The sequence below is a fragment of the Pelophylax lessonae genome (assembly GCF_965119305.1).
Source record: "Pelophylax lessonae genome assembly, chromosome: 2".
Lineage (NCBI taxonomy): Eukaryota > Metazoa > Chordata > Amphibia > Anura > Ranidae > Pelophylax > Pelophylax lessonae.
In genome coordinates, this window is record NC_138769.1 from 80,202,133 (window position 1) to 80,216,798 (window position 14,666).

General features: G+C 47.8%; 1 protein-coding gene across 1 annotated transcript in view; it reads left to right on the plus strand.

Moving 5' to 3' along the window:
• Window positions 1–911, plus strand: part of LOC309546622 (uncharacterized protein) — a gene marked incomplete at both ends in the record, with an annotated part of 18,795 nt that extends 17,884 nt beyond the window's left edge. Inside the window, one exon of the mRNA XM_082246361.1 lies at window positions 839–911. Coding sequence (XP_082102487.1) covers window positions 839–911 — 73 coding nt within the window. The remainder of the gene's footprint in view (window positions 1–838) is intronic.
• Between the last annotated feature and the right edge of the window lie 13,755 nt (window positions 912–14,666).

A 14,666-nucleotide genomic window follows, 5' to 3' on the forward strand; every position in this document is an offset into this window, starting at 1 on the left:
GCATTTATTGGGTTTTAGGGCTTTAAAATGGTGCTTTTTGATTCCAGAAGTTCGGGTCCCATTGATTTCAATGGGGTTCTGGAATCCGAACCAAACTTTCGGGAAATTCGGGTGTTCTGGTCGAACCAAACTTTTCAAAAGTTCGATCATCCCTAGTGTTAAGGCACCCAGTATGCAAGGCTATGAATCGGAATATGTTGTGCCATAAACTGATGATTGCTGGACAACCCCAGAGAATGTGCAGTAAGGTCCCCGTGTGGCCGCAGTCACGCCAGCATAGGGGAGAGTAGTTTGTGGAGAAGCCCGCTAGTCTATGAGAGGTATAATACCACCTGTTAGTGAGTTTCATTGCCATTTCCCAATGTTTAGCGCACTGGGAGTGTTTGTATATGGTGCAAAGCGCTATTTGCCACTGCATAGCAATAGACAGGCAGGGAGGGGAGAGAGGGCAGAGGAGGACAGGAGAGCTACGGATGATGGAGGCATGTAAACTGACCATGGTGTCAAGGCTCAGCAGCCATGATAAACTATGGTCAGTTTACAGGGAGGAGGGCAGTAGAGATGGGCTCTGTGTTTGAGTCAAACGTAAGTTTGATTTAAAAATCAGCTGTTTGTGCATTCACTGAACACATAAACAAATGGGGTGCTCCATAATGCACTCAGCTGTTGCAGTGCATTGATTGCTGATGATTGGCCAAAGCATGCAGTGTTTGTTTTTGGAGTCTAGAATACGTATTTGAGTAAGAAGTGAGTTCAATTTCGAGTGCCACAGTCTCTTGGCCCGAGCGCACTGCTGGATGCACACACCTCTAATGAAGGCTTTGTGTGCCCCCCACAGCACCCAAGGGTCAGACAATGAGGAGGAGTTAAGTTCAAAGAACTCCCGAAGACTGTCATGTATGCGGGCATAGCATTTAGGGTCTTGCAGGATCTTATTATCACAACGCTAAACATATGCAGGTTTGAAGGGGGTTCCCTCCTTGATGGTCAATTAGACTGCCGCATGGTCTGACCATGTGATGTCCTTGACCACCGAGGAGGTAGATTGTCCCAGAAGAAATAGGTCTACAGCGAACAGGTCTATACGTGAGTAAGAGCGATGCCTGGAGGAGAAGAACGTATAGTCCCTTTCAGACGCATGTAAGCATCGCCACACATCATACAAACATTCCGCGTGCAAAAATCCCCCAGTGACACCGGTCGGCCTCCGGGTGGACACGAGGAATCCAACCGAGGGTCGACTACAAGGTTAAAGTCCCCGCAAAGGAGTACGTTTCCATACTTAACCCAGTGGATTTCTTTGAGTAGCCTGCAGATGAATCCAAGCTGGTGGGAATTTGGAGCACAGAGAGTCACAAGTGTCACCTGGAGACCGTTGATATCATAGGTAAGAATTACGAATCTACCATTAGGATCCAAGATAGATTCCCTGAGTTTGAAAGTAGCGAGTTTCTTATCGCTAGCATAACACCCTTCTGCTTCGTGGGTGCGTTGGCCAAGAATACATGGGGGAAGTCTCTGTGTTGAAAAGGAGGATGGTTCCCAGCTAGAAAGTGTGTCTCATGTACTGCGATAATGTCCGCTTTACTAGATGCGACTTCCTTCCATAGGGAGTGTCTTTTCTCCGGATGGTTCAGGCCGTTTGCATTGATGGAAAGGCACTTTATGGTTATAGAGTTAGGAGCTGGGGTCAATCAGGGTGAAGACGAGGTGTTTCAGTAGGCACAAGCGGATTGGCCTGTGCAAGCCGGTCGGTGCTGGAGAGCGAAGTACATGGAAAACCCAAAGTAGGTACATTCAGATGGAAGTTGGGAGCGCTGGTAGGACGGATACAGTCAGAGGATAAGAAAAAAGGAACACATATAAAAAAAGGACCGTCTCAGCAGTCCGTGAACAGGTAAGTCTGTTAAACATAGTATAGAGGGCCATAAAGGGTAACATGTATCCTAAGGCCTGGGACACTATCGTGGTGATCCTTAGTGGGATTTACGGTCCCGCAGCTTTTACTTTTTCTTGGCCCACCGTTTGAGGGAAACCACCTGCCAGTCGTTGTCATGATTCAGGGATGTCGGAGAAGTGGGCATTCCTGGTTGCATCATGGGGAGGATGTTTCAGCTGTGAAGGGCATCCAGCCCTTCCTCAAGAGTTTTTTCAGAACAGTTGAGCCATTCCAGGTGATAGATAGGGTAGCCGGATATCTCCATTTGTGGGGGATGTTGCTGTTCCGCAGAGACTTGGTGATGGTAGCAAGGTTTCTTCTGCTCTGCAGCGTGTGCCTGGATAGGTCAGGCAATAGTTGGAGATTGCTGTATTCCCCAGGGACATTGGCAGAGGTGCGGAAGGCTTGCATAATTTGCTCTTTGGCATGGTAGAAATGAGCTCTCAGCAAAACATCTCTAGGTAGGTCCCCAGCAAGAAACGCTGGTTTGGGCAGCCTGTGCACCCTGTCAATTAAAAGGTCAGAACTAGGCAAGGAAGGCACAAGAGAGGAGAAGAGGTTCATGACATAGGACTGTAGCTGTGAGGGTTGAACAGACTCTGGAATGCCCCTGATTTTTATGTTGTTCCTTCTGGAACGGTCTTCCAGATCTGCCATTTTGGATTTAAGCCAGAGAATCTCTTCCTTCTATGCATTAAAAACATCAACCATCTCATTAAAGAAGGAGGCCTGATCAGTCACTGCATGTTCAAATTGATCAACCCTGTTCCCCAGGGAAGTGAGCTCGGATTCGACCTGCTGCGTGCAGGACATCATATCTGTATGCATGGAGGTTTTTAGTGACAGCAGCATGTCCTTCAGCACCGTTTCCGATACAGGGTGGCCCATCGTGGGGAATGAGATGAATGGATCCGGGGCATGTTGGGAGGGAGATGCAGGGGCATGGTGGGGTGCAGATTAGTCCATACCTGTGTGGCAGTGAGGCCCGGGCGGTGATTCCCTTCTAGGCTTGTTTTTAGCCGGGCTCCAGGATGTTGGCAATGGAGGAGGTGATGGCGGGGATGAGGAGCCAGAGGAGTTACCGCTGTCTGGATTATCTACAATCCTGAGCAAGGATGGAGCAGATGCAGGCGGATGGTGCCGGACGGCCTCCTTGTGGTTATGCTGTGGTTTCGAACCGCCACCATCTTGCCAGAGACCAGGGGCCTGCTGTATGAAGAAGCCCGCCATCCGCTGAAATTACTTTTAATGTTCTATATAATACTTTGTGTTTCCTAATGACAGGTGCTCCTGTGTTTGTTTTTTATAAAAACAAAAGAGCCGTCTATACCTGATTTTAGAGCGCCGCTCGGCGCTCACGTGACCGGCCAGCTCTCTCTTCCCCTTTTGTCCCGACTGACGTCAACGGATGAATCCTGGCCCCTCCCACTCTAGCTGTCAGACGGGGAGGGGAGAGAGTCGGCAGGTCACATGATCGTCGAGTGGCGCTCTAAAATCAGGTATAGACACATTTTTTTTTATAAAACACAAAGCCAGGAGCACCTGTCATTAGGAAACACACAGGATTATATGAAGTTGTCACAGTAGATTAGCAACCACTTTAAGTTTTCATTATTATTATTATTATTACTTTTTTACATTTTGGATAGAATAGAAGAGGGTTTAAACCTCTTTTAGTTGTTTTTTTTTTTTTTTGTTGTCTGTGTCCTTGTTCGTATTTATGATTATCTTCTTGGCCAATAACAAGTATCAAATGGAGGAAAATGTAAAATTTAGAAGCTGTCACTAGGACAGGAATGCAGGTGTAATCTCCCAGTGGAGACAGTGACTGACAACTATCGCAAGTGAATTTTTCTTTCATGTTCTCTCCAAATGGGAACACAGACAATGTATGGTCATATCTCCCAATGAGAAATGAGGGACACCTATTGCCAAAAGTATGTAGGCATAGGACACACCCCCTGCCATACCCATTATAAATTATACAAAAAAAAGTGGTTGCTTAAAACCACAAGTGCTTTTTTTTTTTTTACCACTACTAATTCTTTATACTGGCTTTTTGGAATTTACAAATGCAGCAATTTATAAATTGGAGGGAAGGTTTAGCACTGGGAAATACTTTTTTGAAGATAAGTAGTGTATTTTATACTATATATAGTTTAGACCGAAATGAGAGACACATGAGGAGGAAATAGGGACAGAGGGACACTATTCCAAATCAGAGACAGTCCCTCAAAATCAAGGACAGTTGGGAGGTATGTGTGGTTGATTTACTAAAACTGAAGAGTGCAAAATCTGATGCAGCTGTGCATGATAGCCAATCAGCTTCAACCTGCACCGCACTGTGTTTCAGGTGCAAGCAGAGACTTCCAGTCTCGTACCTGGAACACAGGAGAGTCTACAGCAGTGGCTCTCAGCCATTCTGAAGGAGCGATGTAGTCTACCGATGAATACAAAGCTTCCTCTGATTGGCAGAGTCAGAGGTGTGACATCATCAGCCCGCCTATCTGTCTTAGCCAATCAGAGGAAGCTTTGCATTCATTGATAGAATACATTGCTCCCTCTGAATGGCTGAGCGCTGCTGCTGTAGACTCTCCTGTGTTCTGAGTATAAAAGTTTCCGGCTTGAACACCAAACAGTGCGGTATGCATATGTAGCCGCAGCCACGTACAGTTTATTTAGGGTTGTCCCTTTAGCAGTGCACAGTAAGTTTTTTTTATAAAATACACTATAGCAGAGGTCTCCAAACTTTCTAAACAAAGGGCCAGTTTACTGCCCTTCAGACGTTAGTAGGGCCAGACGTTGGTGTCAGTGGGAGGAATAGTCCCTCGTCGTTGGTGTCAGTGGGAGGAATAGTACCCCATCACTGGTGTCAGTGTGAGGAATAGTGCCCCATTATTGGTGTCAGTGTGAGGAATAGTACCCCATTATTGGTGTCAGTGTAAGGAATAGTGCCCCATTAACGGTGTCAGTGGGAGAACTAGTGCCCCATTATTGGTGTCAGTTGGATGAATACTGTCTCATATTAGTGAGGGGGACAGTATTCTAAGGGCTGGATAAAGGCCAGAAGAGGGCCGCATCTGGTCCCCAGGCAGTAGTTTGGAGACCACTGAACTAAAAGATTGTAACCTGGGGTACCTTTGGGCACCCCAAAGAAAATAGTAATGCGGCACACATAATGCCCCCCTCACCCTCCGGTCAAGCCCTGTTCTGAGCCACAAATCCTACCAAAATGTGATGCGCCAGAAATATAATAAAAAAGTGATGACTTTAAATACAATAAATCATATCCAGTTCATAAGGCACATAGCAATGTGTGTGCTTCCAATAAAGTGATATGAAGAGTGTCCCCGTATCCAATTGAAGAAAATCCAGTGATGAAAACAAGTTGTAAACACCAATTAGTGAATCCCTCCACCAGGTGAATTAGCCTCTCACCTTCCTAAAGGACCCAAACGGGCCAGCAATCACATGTATCATGGATCAGACTTCCAGGAAAGAGCCACACTGTATTGTACCTCGAGGGATCCCGGGACATATAAAAAACAGATGAAGAAATCTAGTGCTCTCTGCTTACTAATAAGGGTGTGCTTTATTAGAGAAAGGCAGATCAACTCACATTTGTTGGGCACTCAGCCGTGCCTGCTGTATAAGCGATGTCAGCGATCTGTTACCAGAGAGAGACTCTGCGTCGGCCACGCACGCTCCGCCCCCCTATACGCGTTACGTCAAGCGTAATGCTCCTTTGACTTCCTCAGTAGGGGTGGCTAGTGCGTGCCAAGCCTCACTTTAAATACATCAACACTCAGGTGGATTGGCCAGCAGATCTCAGTCCCTCCCCCCGCTCATAGCTCACACCAGGACATCGGAACCTCCGAACCAGGCATGTTTACGGCGGTGTCACTGGCTCATATCGCTAATGGGGCAATTTTACTGTATGGGCATTGATCAAATTACTAATGCACATTGCGGAGATCGCGTGGTGGCGCAGATACCTCTCTGGTTTACATTAAAACAACTAAAACACGTATTCACAAAATCTCATACTATAATTAACAATATTAAAAATATTAAAAGTACATCAATAAGCTAAAACCTAGAATAATAAATGTTGGCAATTAAAATATATATATATATATATAAAAAATTTTTTTTTTTTTTTTTTATTTAAAAAAATATATATAAAAATGTTTGGTCTCAGATAAAAATATAATGCATGATGGGGTGTTATCTATTACTAATAAAACAATTAAGATCGAAATCCTTATTTAAACCTCTGGGTGCCAACACCTTGGCCTCGTAGACCCAAAAGGATTCCCTTCTACTAAGCTGGCGAATATAATTACCTCCTCGCCAGTGTGGTTGGACATGTTCAATTCCCCAGAATTTCAGGGAATGAGGTTTCTTATCATGAAACATTTTAAAGTGCTTGGATACGTTGTGTGAAACCTCCCCCTTCTTTATGTTAGAGATATGTTCCCCTATCCTCACGTTTAGGGCTCTGGAGGTGCGTCCTTCGTACTGGAGTCCGCACCCACATTCCATCATGTAAACAACCCCAATTGTGGTACATGTTATTAGGTCTTTAATCTGGTATTCTTTACCTGTGCTATTACAAATAAAAGTTTTCTTCTTTTTGGTGTTCTTTTTAGTCTGCTGGCAAACACCACATCTGCCGCACGCATGGAATCCAGACAAGAACTGAAAAATTGTATTTTTCTTGGGTCTAGGGGGATCTATCACTCCCGGGGCCAGCCTGTCCTTCAAAATAGGAGCTCTCCTATATATGAAGCCAGGTCTCTCCGGGAGGTGGGGTCCTAAAATTCCATCTTATTTGAGCACCCCCCAGTGCTTTCTTACAATGCGTTCAACCTGTTTATGCTGAACGTTGTAATCTAGCACTAGTTTAAAGTTGCTGTTGTTTCTATTATCATCCCTGGACGCAACAGCCTTGTTGGCTAAAAGTTCTGTTCTATTCAGATTGGATACTTGTTGTAAATCAGAAGACACTTTTTTCATATCGTACCCTTTAATTTTAAACCTGTCTACCAGTATTTGGGACTGTGCTTTGAAATCTTCCTCCTTAGAACAGTTCCTCTTAATACGGATCAGCTGACCCCTCGGAATATTAAAAAGCCAATTCCTGTGGTGGCAGCTGTCCATAGACAAATACGAGTTACGGTCAGTAGGTTTAAAGAAATTCCTAGTGTGTAACTGGCCGTCTAGAACAAAAATCTCTAGATCGAGGAACTGTATCTTTTCTTTGCTCTCAGTCCATGATAAAACAATGTTCCTATTGTTAAAATTCATTCTACCTTTAAAATCATTAAAAGAATTCAACTCTCCCTCCCAAATCATGATCAGATCATCTATAAATCTCTTGTAAAAGATCAGTTCTGGGGGTCTGTTGGATAAAACCTCTTCTGCTTCCCATTGGGCCATGAATAAATTGGCTACACTGGGGGCAAATCTAGCCCCCATAGCCACGCCTTTGGTTTGTAAGAAAAAGTCCCCTGAGTACCAAAAATAATTATGTTTTAAACAAAAATCCAAACTTTCTAACAGGAATTCTATATGATCACCATCCAATCTCGACTCATCCAGGGCCCATGATGCGGCCCTCATGGCGGCATCATGCCCGATGATCGTGTACAGAGAGCCTACATCTGCAGTCGCCAGAATGCAGTTCTCTGAGATAGGAAGGGATTGTAGGTCCTGAATGATATGTTTGGTATATTTTGTATATGCTGGTGTCCGGGTAACCAATGGCTGCAAGTAAAAATCAATGTATTGGCCCAATCTGGAGCTCAGGGAGTCAATACCGTTAATGATTGGTCTCCCCGGAGGTTTCTCCACAGACTTATGGATTTTGGGGAGAGCCACATTCCTGTCTGAATAATGTGGAGTGAAACCCGAACACATGGTTTGAAACCCGGACTGTCCAGGTGAATCCCAAAGAGGTGGTAATCCTAAGTTTATACCACACATCCAGCAGGCTCACAAGTTAGTGAGGAACACTAAGGTCCAAACAAACTATGCAAATTGTGTGAAATGCTGGAGTTCTTCTTTAAGTTGGATTCACTTTGGATATTTAAAACCCAACTCTGTGGAAATTTCAAATTATTCCTTGCAATGGGGATGCACCTGCACTGTGATGTTTAATTGTTTGTCTTGTCAAGGGAAGAGGAGGAACCCTTTGACCCACCTGATCCTCCTCTCCCCCCAGCAGATCATACACCCTCACTCTCTGGCAGTGAACTGTTCCTCGGCCAGAATGGAGGATTGGGTAAGTAAAGCTTCCTTTTTTTTTGTTCCCCTAAATGAGCAATTAACCCTTGCAGAGCAAGCATACACTATGGCTTTAAATGAAAACTGGATCCCTGGCAGCTCTGCCCCCCCCCTTCGATGTTAAATAATACCCAGCATCATTTAACCCACCACTTCCTATAAGCCCATGTTGTCAAGGCTCCTCCCCCTACAGGACATGTGGTTCCGCTCTTTGCAGGATTTAGGATGCACCTATCATCATTAAAAGAAGACATGAGGAGGACTTTGACATAATCTGTCTTGGTTAAAGACACTTTTTTATGGGTGCAGGGGTGCTGTACAGGGGGTGTAAAAACAGGGAAAGAGGGGAGAGGACTTTTCCTTTAAGCGGACATTCAGAAATCATTTTGTCTCAGTAATGCAGTACAAGGAAACTTCATCACAAGAAAATATTCAAGTAGAAAGAAATGACGGGGTGACTGGTACTGTTCAGAAGTTACTTCAATTAATTCAGATGTTTAACTGAAACAATGACAGAAAAGAGTCTCTCGCTGAGAAAGGCTGTTTCACAAAAAGGCATTCTAGATCAATATAAATGTCAGGGAGAACAAAGTCGTCTACTTCACCTGCATCTGCTATGATTGTCACATGATGGGTAAATGCTTTATTCTTTCCCTTCTCTTCTGAAACCAATTATCATCTCTGCAACATAAAACTAATTAACTATCCCTGTCATCCTATTGCCGGGATCACTCCCTATACTGTCCTCAACTCTCTTCTCAACTTTCAGAAACAATTTCCCTTTCTGCCCAGGTATTGCTTAAACAAGAAGAACTGTCTAAAAGTTTTGTCCATAGCTTCTAATAGTAAATCAATTTAGAGCTCTAAATATAGTGCATTCGCCATTTTATCCCAGTTTCTCAAGTTGGCTTTCAATAAAAGTAAACTAAACTACGTTTTTGGAAATGAGCAGAGAAGGGATAGAATAGCTGCTTTTATTGTTGTCTGTGCTGACATTAACTTCTAGTGTAGAAACCTGGAGAGGAAGTAAGGGGAAACCTCCAAAATGGGCAACATTGTGTAGGTTTTCCCCTTCTATGTTCTAAACCTCCCTCACTCTGAACTGGTCTCAGGTGGCACTTTAAAGAGAAACTTTACCCCCCCCCCCAACAACCCAGGGTTAATTTTGCTTTAACACCCTACTTTTTTGCTGGTTATGCTCAGTCAACATACTCTCACACCCAGCGGACCTACTGTAGCATTGTCCTGCTGTAATCCACCAATTTGTAAACACACACTAGTTCCTGCCCTGCCATCATTTTTTTCTTATGTTTCTGGTAGCCGGTTATTTTTTACGTGTTCTTGCAGTTAGCCTACTGCTGATTTGCCACCAGGACCTTCTCTTTCCAGCCTCTGTATAGAGGCGAATGCCTCTTGGGATATCTAAAGTAGATATCCCAGGAGGCTGCTGGAGCAGGGTTTACATCATTCTTGTCTAGGCAAATTGGAGACAGGTCGAGGGACTTGATATGGGCAATTGCTTCTTTCTTTTTTTTTCTTTTCTATCCCCTTTTTTTTTTTTTGTTTCTCTTCTATTCTCTTCTCTTTCTTTTCTTCTCTTCTATCTATCTATCTATCTATCTATCTATCTATCTATCTATCTATCTATCTATCTATCTATCTATCTATCTATCTATCTATCTATCTATCTATCTATCTATCTATCTATCTATCTATCTATCTATCTATCTATCTATCTATCTATCTATCTATCTATCTATCTATCTATCTATCTATCTATCTATCTATCTATCTATCTATCTATCTATCTATCTATCTATCTATCTATCTATCTATCTGTATGTCCATTTATTCAGCTTTTTCTTTTTTTACAGTGTATCTCAGCACAAACATTCAATACAAGTACAGTTTGTGCCTTGAAATATGTATTTCAGCAGAAATTCTCATTCCTGACAATTGCACCTATTTGATTGCCGTGAGATAATGGTACAGCATGGATAGAACAAATCATGCTCATTTGTAGCTATTCCTACTCAATTTAGGACCAAATGAACTTTAGTGCAGTCTACTTCTTTGAAGTGACTTCTCCACCGTTTAGGTCCAAGAACATTTACTTGAAAGTGAATTGCTGTCAGAGGTGACTGAGTCAAATATATGACTTACTTCTTTTCTGATGTTCCTGCTCATACTGTATAAAATTGTATGGAAAGAGCTCTTGGGATCTGTCATTATAAAGCCAGGTTTGCAGAAAGATATAACACTCTTTGTAATAATGATTTTAGCTTCAAATTGTATACTATGGTACTATAAATAAATATGTAAATAATATGTGTAAAGCATGTCTACACTGAAATGCATTTTGCAGTAGTATTCAAATAACTGAATGTTCTCCATAATATTTCACAGGCATCTACAGTTTGATGCTATGCTGCATTACCATTGCTCCTGACATACGTTGTATGGCTCTGTGCCCAAACTACAACATGAATGTATCGATGTACTATACATGCACAAACACTACTCAACTGCAAGGACTCTGAGAGAAAGAAGAGATTCAATTGTATTGACTGCCCTGGAAGGTAGTCTTGGGCAGTGTTGCCAACCCCCCCCGGAGGGAAATTTACTGGCAGAACGTCCAAAATTTACGGACGGCACCAATTTTTTACGGACACTGAAAAAAGTACCTAAAATAACAATTTTCAGTGCTAAACCGTGCAAATATCAATATTTTAACTATAAACATATAGCTAGTGCTATTAGCAATGTGTTAAAGTTAAACAAAAGTCAAAAAACATATTTCTCAAATTTACATGAAGGTTGGGTTACCATAACCCAGCCAGCACAGAGTTCCCCCTTACATCAGAGTCTGCAGACTCTGGTCAGACATGGTACAGGAGGTGGTCAGAGACGGTACAGGAGGTGGGCAGACACTGCAGACATGGTACAGGAGGTGGTCAGAGACGGTACAGGAGGTGGGCAGACACTGCAGACATGGTACAGGAGGTGGGCAGACATGGTACAGGAGGTGGGCAGACACTGCAGACATGGTACAGGAGGTGGGCAGACATGGTACAGGAGGTGGGCAGACCTGGTACAGGAGGTGGGCAGACATGGTAAAGGGGGTGGACAGACACTGCGGACATGGTACAGGAGGTGGTCAGACACTGCGGACATGGTACAGGAGGTGGTCAGACACTGCGGACATGGTACAGGAGGTGGGCAGACACTGCGGACATGGTACAGGAGGTGGGCAGACACTGCGGACATGGTACAAGAGGTGGGCAGACACTGCAGACATGGTACAGGAGGTGGGCAGACACGGTACAGAAGGTGGGCAGACACTGCGGACACGGTACAGAAGGTGGGCAGACACTGCGGACATGGTACAGAAGGTGGGCAGACACTGCGGACATGGTACAGGGGGTGGGCAGACACTGCGGACATGGTACAGGGGGTGGGCAGACACTGCGGACATGGTACAGGGGGTGGGCAGACACTGCGGACATGGTACAGGGGGTGGGCAGACACTGCGGACATGGTACAGGGGGTGGGCAGACACTGCGGACATGGTACAGGGGGTGGGCAGACACTGCGGACATGGTACAGGGGGTGGGCAGACACTGCGGACATGGTACAGGGGGTGGGCAGACACTGCGGACATGGTACAGGAGGTGGGCAGACACTGCGGACATGGTACAGGAGGTGGGCAGACACTGCAGACATGGTACAGGAGGTGGGCAGACACTGCAGACATGGTACAGGAGGTGGGCAGACACTGCAGACATGGTACAGGAGGTGGGCAGACACGGTACAGAAGGTGGGCAGACACTGCAGACATGGTACAGAAGGTGGGCAGACACTGCGGACATGGTACAGGGGGTGGGCAGACACTGCGGACATGGTACAGGGGGTGGGCAGACACTGCGGACATGGTACAGGGGGTGGGCAGACACTGCGGACATGGTACAGGGGGTGGGCAGACACTGCGGACATGGTACAGGGGGTGGGCAGACACTGCGGACATGGTACAGGGGGTGGGCAGACACTGCGGGCATGGTGAAGGGGGTGGGCAGACACTGCGGGCATGGTGAAGGGGGTGGGCAGACACTGCGGACATGGTACAGGAGGTGGGCAGACACTGCAGACATGGTACAGGAGGTGGGCAGACACTGCAGACATGGTACAGGAGGTGGGCAGACACTGCAGACATGGTACAGGAGGTGGGCAGACACTGCAGACATGGTACAGGAGGTGGGCAGACACGGTACAGAAGGTGGGCAGACACTGCAGACATGGTACAGAAGGTGGGCAGACACTGCGGACATGGTACAGGGGGTGGGCAGACACTGCGGACATGGTACAGGGGGTGGGAAGACACTGCGGACATGGTACAGGGGGTGGGCAGACACTGCGGACATGGTACAGGGGGTGGGCAGACACTGCGGACATGGTACAGGGGGTGGGCAGACACTGCGGACATGGTACAGGGGGTGGGCAGACACTGCGGACATGGTACAGGGGTGGGCAGACACTGCGGACATGGTACAGGGGGTGGGCAGACACTGCGGGCATGGTACAGGGGGTGGGCAGACACTGCGGGCATGGTGAAGGGGGTGGGCAGACACTGCGGGCATGGTGAAGGGGGTGGGCAGACACTGCAGGCATGGTGAAGGGGGTGGGCAGACACTGCGGGCATGGTGAAGGGGGTGGGCAGACACTGCGGGCATGGTGAAGGGGGTGGGCAGACACTGCGGGCATGGTACAGGGGGTGGGCAGACACTGCGGACATGGTACAGGGGGTGGGCAGACACTGCGGACATGGTACAGGGGGTGGGCAGACACTGCGGACATGGTACAGGGGGTGGGCAGACACTGCGGGCATGGTGAAGGGGGTGGGCAGACACTGCGGGCATGGTGAAGGGGGTGGGCAGACACTGCGGGCATGGTACAGGGGGTGGGCAGACACTGCGGGCATGGTACAGGGGGTGGGCAGACACTGCGGACATGGTACAGGGGGTGGGCAGACACTGCGGACATGGTACAGGGGGTGGGCAGACACTGCGGACATGGTACAGGGGGTGGGCAGACACTGCGGGCATGGTGAAGGGGGTGGGCAGACACTGCGGGCATGGTGAAGGGGGTGGGCAGACACTGCGGACATGGTACAGGAGGTGGGCAGACACTGCAGACATGGTACAGGAGGTGGGCAGACACTGCAGACATGGTACAGGAGGTGGGCAGACACTGCAGACATGGTACAGGAGGTGGGCAGACACTGCAGACATGGTACAGGAGGTGGGCAGACACGGTACAGAAGGTGGGCAGACACTGCAGACATGGTACAGAAGGTGGGCAGACACTGCGGACATGGTACAGGGGGTGGGCAGACACTGCGGACATGGTACAGGGGGTGGGAAGACACTGCGGACATGGTACAGGGGGTGGGCAGACACTGCGGACATGGTACAGGGGGTGGGCAGACACTGCGGACATGGTACAGGGGGTGGGCAGACACTGCGGACATGGTACAGGGGGTGGGCAGACACTGCGGACATGGTACAGGGGTGGGCAGACACTGCGGACATGGTACAGGGGGTGGGCAGACACTGCGGGCATGGTACAGGGGGTGGGCAGACACTGCGGGCATGGTGAAGGGGGTGGGCAGACACTGCGGGCATGGTGAAGGGGGTGGGCAGACACTGCAGGCATGGTGAAGGGGGTGGGCAGACACTGCGGGCATGGTGAAGGGGGTGGGCAGACACTGCGGGCATGGTGAAGGGGGTGGGCAGACACTGCGGGCATGGTACAGGGGGTGGGCAGACACTGCGGACATGGTACAGGGGGTGGGCAGACACTGCGGACATGGTACAGGGGGTGGGCAGACACTGCGGACATGGTACAGGGGGTGGGCAGACACTGCGGGCATGGTGAAGGGGGTGGGCAGACACTGCGGGCATGGTGAAGGGGGTGGGCAGACACTGCGGGCATGGTACAGGGGGTGGGCAGACACTGCGGGCATGGTACAGGGGGTGGGCAGACACTGCGGACATGGTACAGGGGGTGGGCAGACACTGCGGACATGGTACAGGGGGTGGGCAGACACTGCGGACATGGTACAGGGGGTGGGCAGACACTGCGGGCATGGTGAAGGGGGTGGGCAGACACTGCGGGCATGGTGAAGGGGGTGGGCAGACACTGCGGAGGACCTACCCATCCATCTATCTACCTACCTGTGTGATATCAGGGGAGCTACTTACCTACCTGGTAGGTAGGTAGCTCCCCTGATATTACACGGGTAGGTAAGTAGCTCCCCTCATATCATTGCAATGCAAGGCAAGGCAGTACAACAAGTTACACTGACTTACATGAAACATTTCCAACTCCTCGTGATGCCAGGAGCCCAGGACCTGTGTGTGCCCCCCCCCCCCTCACCCTTCCA